The sequence below is a fragment of the Solea senegalensis genome, linkage group LG3 (genome assembly GCF_019176455.1).
Source record: "Solea senegalensis isolate Sse05_10M linkage group LG3, IFAPA_SoseM_1, whole genome shotgun sequence".
NCBI classification, from domain to species: domain Eukaryota; kingdom Metazoa; phylum Chordata; class Actinopteri; order Pleuronectiformes; family Soleidae; genus Solea; species Solea senegalensis.
This window is the reverse complement of record NC_058023.1, coordinates 32,886,377-32,892,267: the sequence shown is the minus strand read 5'-3', so window position 1 is coordinate 32,892,267 and position 5,891 is coordinate 32,886,377. Positions and strand designations below refer to the sequence as shown.

The window sequence follows — 5,891 nt, the reverse complement described above, 5'->3', positions numbered from 1 at the left end:
GATGATACTGTTAAAGATTATATTCAAGATCTCTTCACGTGACGATCGATTTCCCGATTAATCGACAAGTCTTTCAGTCTATAAAACACCAGGAAACGTCCATCAGTGTTTGTCAAACGTCTCGTTTTTGTCCACAAACCTAAAAATGAATCCGTTTTAAAGAAGAAACCAGAAAATATTCACATTTAAGAAACTGAAAAAAAACAAAAAACATTTCAACTGAGTAATCGATTATTAAAATAACTGACGATTCATTTAGTAACAGAGTTATTTCACCAATAATCCATATAAATAATAACTATCGTCAGATTAAAGGACTCATCTGTAGTTGCAGCTCTTGAATGGAGAACCCCAAAGTGCAGCCGTGGGGCCGCTTTGATTTTTTAACATTTTTCAAAGACTTCAAACTGTGAATATACGGAACACTGTGATCATACGTTACGCAGACGACACCCACGTGTGCGTCACAGAGTTTAACAACAACAAAAAACAAAGTCGTCAGTGTGACTTTGTTTTCCATCAAAGAATTCGAGAAATATCTTTTTAACGAAACGTAAACAAAGAGCGGAGAGTCGTTCAACGAAAAACAACCAGACGCACATGAGGTTCAATCTGTTTAATTCTTGTTTCAATGAAATGACGTTAATAATAATAATAATAATAATAATAATAATAATAACAACAACAATACATAAACAATAATAAATATCAAAAAATAAATACTTAAAATCACAACAGTCAAATACAAATATATATATATATATATATATCTCTACTGTCAGTCTGGCACTGCCCACCTTCTCTCTCCTCCACCAATCAGAGCGCAGTGAAGGAGGTCGTTTCACTCACTGGGAAAGTTTACTTGGTCGACAACATTAATAAAATACTTATCTTTTAATTAAAAGACTATCTTTAAATATAAAAATATGTTTTTGTTTTTTATAAAAGTATCATCCTTGTCTTCATCTTTATATTTTTTATATATATATTTTTTATATATATATATATATATATATGTATATATATCTCAAGTGTTTCCAGGTGATTATACAACAAAATAAAAATAAATTAAATAAAATTAAATAAATTAAACAAATCAGAGTTACATTACATAAATGCCAGATTATCCCAGATAATGACAGGTTTGATTATGCAGTCAATTCATTGTTAAAAATGTGCTTTAAAAAAAACATTTTTGTGTTATTTTTTAGTGGGCGTTGTCTTCACGTCTCATACTCTGGGTGGAGCTTTGACCCTCTGCGCTTGCCGCCGGCGCCGACGCCTCCTCCTCTGCATCTTGACTTCATTAGACAGCGAGCTCGCCTGCTCGTAGAGCCACGGCAGCTCCCACAATGCTTTGCTCTGCACGACAAAGTTATCCATCTGGTGGAGAGAGAAAGAAAAAAGTTTGTGATGTCATGGGGGAGGCGGGGCCAAAAATATTGTTACAGAAAATATTTTGTCATCCTGATGACATAAACGTCGGAAACAAATATCTTAATTTTAACGCTAAAAATGTCGTGTTTCAAAACAGATTTGACGAGAAAGTGTCATTGCGTCGCGGCCACTCACGGTGGCGCTCATCACAGGAATGACTAAAGAAAAATGCTGGAACGTCGCAAAGAGAACGTTGCACTTTTAATTCTTTAGTTAGACGGTTATCGCGATTGTAGCTACTTTCATCCTAATGGAAGTAGCTGCTAATCATGGAATTATTGCGATAATTGTATGACTTGTCTTAAACTTACACATGATAAAATCTCTTTATCTTATATAAGAATCTGGTTTTAGATTCGTAAACAAGGTTTTTCGCAATAAAAAAAGAAATCTGAAAGAATGTAGCTGCAATGGTCGCAATGATTCTAAAGAAATTGCGTTAAACCATTTCAAATTCGTCTAAAAGAATCGGCTTTTATTTTCATAAACAAAACAGACTTTGGACAAATACCAATGTTTGTGACGATAAAATATTCTGCGAAATATTGGGAAGCTAAAAGCAAGGCGATACTTTGTTTTTTTTGTGATTTTTCCCCCCTCTAAAAAATAATCTAGTTCCACTCTTAAACTCTCACTGCTAAAATTTTTTTGTTAAATTCAGCCTGCTGCCATCTAGTGGTTGGAGGCTTAAATACAACCAAAATTTCCATGGATCTCATGCGATTAAATATCGCGATGTTTGGGATATTTTCTCACAGCTCTGGTGTTGAGCAGAGGCCGGACAGCAGGGGGCGCTGTGAGGGTCAGTACCTGGATGCGTCCGAGGCTCTGCAGACGCTGCACCAGTTCACTCTGCTCCTGGTAGCGGTGTTTCCTCAGGTCCTGGATCTTGTGTAAGAGGTAGTTCAGCTCCGCCCTCACCTCCACGCCCTTGCTCGGGGACCCGGGCGTGGCGGTGGCGGTCAGGGGAGTCGGCGTCGGCAGCTGCTTCAACATCTGACCAATCAGCTTCTCGTACGTCTCCAAAACGCTGCTCATAAACAAGTGCTTTATCTGGCAAAAGAAAAACAGACGCGGTTTATTTAAGCGATCGTGTTAAAGAGAAAAAACAAAAAGACTTCATAAAACCTGCGTGACTTCAATTTATCTTTTACCATTTGAAGTTTGTGTCTTTGTAAACTCACTCACTCTCCCACACCAAAGGCCATAGAGAAAGCCAGTGATTTTAACAGCACGCACACGCACACGCACACACACACACGGTGAAAACTTTTCACACAGTGAAAAACAAACTGTGTGGTTTGTTGTGGTCTGGAGCCCCTTTCCCCTGGCCCCGCCCCCGCCCGCCTCACAGGAGCTAAAAGCAGCTGCAGAGTGGGCCTGAGAGGAAACGACGCTCGCTGACGGAGAAACATGACGACAAAGTTCCTATAATGTGTCCGTATCATGGATTCAAGGCACAGGTCAAAGGTCAAAACAATCCAGCTATGTGACATCATCATCATCATCATCATCATCATCAGGGTTTTTAAAAATAAAGAAATAACAGGATTAAATGAAGATATTGAGTCATGTTTTGAGATGAGTCACTGAGAGAAGAATAAAGAGAACAGGGAAAAACCCTCTGATTCTTCAGTGCTGATTACATTATTACAAAAATTCACAATAATAACAAATAAAACGCTAAAAATAGAACAGTTTCGTCTGAATTAACTTCAAGAAACTTGATAACCATTTCCTCTCTCCGCTGTTAAAGTTCAATGAAAACTATTTTAGTTTGTCATTTTTCAGCGTCTGAAATGTGAATATTTTCTGGTTTCTTTGTTAAAAGTGAATTATTCAGACATTTTATGGACCAAACATCAAATAAAGACCATAAATGACAGAATATTTGATGTGGAGCATGTGCGTCGTGTTCCTTTAAAGTGATTTACCTCCATCCTGCTGTAGAGCGGCTCTCTGGCGAACACGGGTTTCCCGGAGAATCTGTCTTTAGGTGGAATTTTCTAAATGAAAAAAAAAAAGATGAGAAAACAGGTTTTTAAAAGTCAAAACTTTTGTTCCTGTTCAGGTTTTAAAATAAAACATTAGTCGTGAAACTTTACGGCCGCACAATTACACTTAAGTGTTTAAGGTCAAGCCGGACTGACTCAATGATGACTTGGATGTTGTGAAATATGTATTTGCATGTATGAAGTGGTTAAAAGGATCATTCAGGTTTAAGTTTAAGTGTTAAGTGTGTTAAGTGTTTTAAGTTTAAGTGTTTTAGGGCAGATTCTGACACTTAAAGTGGCCGCCTGCACAAACACAAGAAAAAAAGAGTTCAGATTTCCCCTTAACAAAACCCTTAGCCAATACAATCGACATCAAATTAAGTCTACGATGTCTTAAGAACAAGTTTGACGTCTTTATTTCACTATGAGACGGACTTTCCCAACAGGAAACTGAAGTTTTGTAAAGCACTCACTCTCCCGCACCAAAGTCCATAGAGAAAACTAGTGATTTTAACGTCACACACACACACAGGAGTTCACAGGAGCTGTTGATCCACTGCTGCCTCCATCACTGACTTCACATGTGTTCATTTGTCACTTCGGCTTTTGAAATCCTTCGTTCAGATTGACCTCAGTGACACAAAGTGACCACACGAGGCAGCAGCAGACCAGCAGCTCCTGTGTCCCCGCCAGCTTAAATCACTGGTTTTCTCTATGAGGTTTGGTGCGGGAGAGTGAGTGGTTCACAAAACTTCAGCTTCCTGTTGGAAAAGTCTGTCTGACAGTGAGATGAAGACATGAACATTGAAAGTGTGTGCATGTGTGTGTGTGTGTGTGTGCATGTGTGTGTGTGTGTGGTGAGAAACAGCAGCAGGAGGAAACAGAAACCGCGGGGCAACAAAAACACAAAAGCACAGGTTTAACTAACAGAGGTACAGGTCTCGCACTAACTGTTACACCCGCAGTACTCACAGAATCAGCGGCTGTGGTACTCGCCGTACTCGCGGTGTTCGTACTCACATAGTACTGCAGCAGGTTCTGGAGGGTCCGGTTCATCTTGGACGGGATGTGCGAGCCTCTGACCTGACACACACACAGACACAGGGACAGACACACCACTGTCCTCGCCGCCGACGGCAACATGTCGCGGTCTTTGACGGTACGCTTTCCTGAAGTGTCGGACGGGTCAAGACCTCCCTGACTGACAGACGCAGTGACAGACGCAGTGACAGCCGAGTGTCTCTTTCACAGGGGTTGTCTCATAAGTGTTTGAAGCTTTCATTTATATCTCAGAGGGCAAGTGAGGCAAAGCGGCAGAGAGACATAGACACACACAGAGAGAGGGGAGAGAGAGAGAAGGTGTGAAGCAGAGATGATCGAGGTGTGAACTGTGGTTTCCTTTAAAATCACCAAACTTCATAGAAGCGGGTGAGGGGTCTCCCACTCGTCACACATCAGCTCCAAGCCTGGTGCCAACGCCATAACCCCACCTCCCATCCCCCTCTCCCCCCAGATCCGGGACTCCAGAGTGTGTGGCGGGAATTCTGGACGTTCCCGGCGCCGGGAAAAGCAGCTTTCCTCGGCGGCGTTCATGGAGCGGCGCGGCCTGCGGCGGAAGTCAGAACCCGTGTCAACTCGACTTCTCCTTCACGGAAACGATTACGAACGATGAGCTCAGCGTCGCCTCCGTGGTTTCATCAGAAAGAAAAAAAAAGAGGAACATTCCCCAATTTCTCCATTTGAAGGCAGAAATGTCACATGACTGGTTTTATTTAAGCGTCGTGGTTTCACGCCCGATAAAATTCTAACTATAGCTACTATAGTTAGTTACTATACGACAAAAAGATTCTTTTTTGACAACCAGTGGACACAAGGAAAACACTCTCCCACACCAAAGCCCATAGAGAAAATCAGTGATTTAAGCTCACGGGGACACAGGAGCTGCTGGTCCTCTGCTGCCTCGTGTGGTCACTTTGTGTCACTGAGGTCAATCCAAATATAGGATTTCAAAAGCCAAAGTGACAAAATAAGACATTTGAACTGAGTGATGGAGGCAGCAGTGGATCAACAACTCCTGTGTGTGTGACGTTAAAATCACTGGTTTTCTCTATGGGCTTTGGTGTGGGAGAGTGAGTGATTCACAAAACGATTTTTTTGGGCACAGTTTTATACATTTCCCAGTTTAGGGGTTTACGCTACATTCCATTTGTAGTCGGAACTCAGAATTTCCAAGATTATTGTTTTTGTGTGTGCGCAAAATACTGCGCTGCGCTTCGTTATCGACCGGCATTGCTAACGATTGGCTAGCCTGAGATAAGTTTGCATTTCCGACTCAAATCTCAAATCAACGTCATTTCCACTTCCGATGTATATATAAAACAGATGTACAATTATCAGAGAAAGTAGCCGAGTGTTTTTTAATCAGAGGAAGCCGATATCAGCCCGAAAAAAATCTTTTTA

At 41.0% G+C, this 5,891-nt stretch overlaps 1 protein-coding gene across 2 annotated transcripts; it reads right to left on the bottom strand.

Moving 5' to 3' along the window:
• Positions 1–1,046: 1,046 nt before the first annotated feature.
• Positions 1,047–5,343, bottom strand: ifng1 (interferon gamma 1). Of its 2 annotated transcripts, none has more exons than XM_044020733.1 (4): positions 4,404–5,343; positions 3,372–3,443; positions 2,248–2,490; positions 1,047–1,383 (listed from the first exon to the last, which is right to left on the bottom strand). In XM_044020733.1, the coding sequence occupies exons 1-4, from the start codon at positions 4,572–4,574 to the stop codon at positions 1,231–1,233; spliced, it is 639 nt and encodes a 212-aa protein (XP_043876668.1). In that variant the 5' UTR covers positions 4,575–5,343; the 3' UTR covers positions 1,047–1,230. The 2 variants fall into 2 exon arrangements, with proteins under 2 accessions (XP_043876668.1, XP_043876669.1); XM_044020734.1 differs by having other exon boundaries at positions 4,452–5,343.
• Positions 5,344–5,891: the final 548 nt, after the last annotated feature.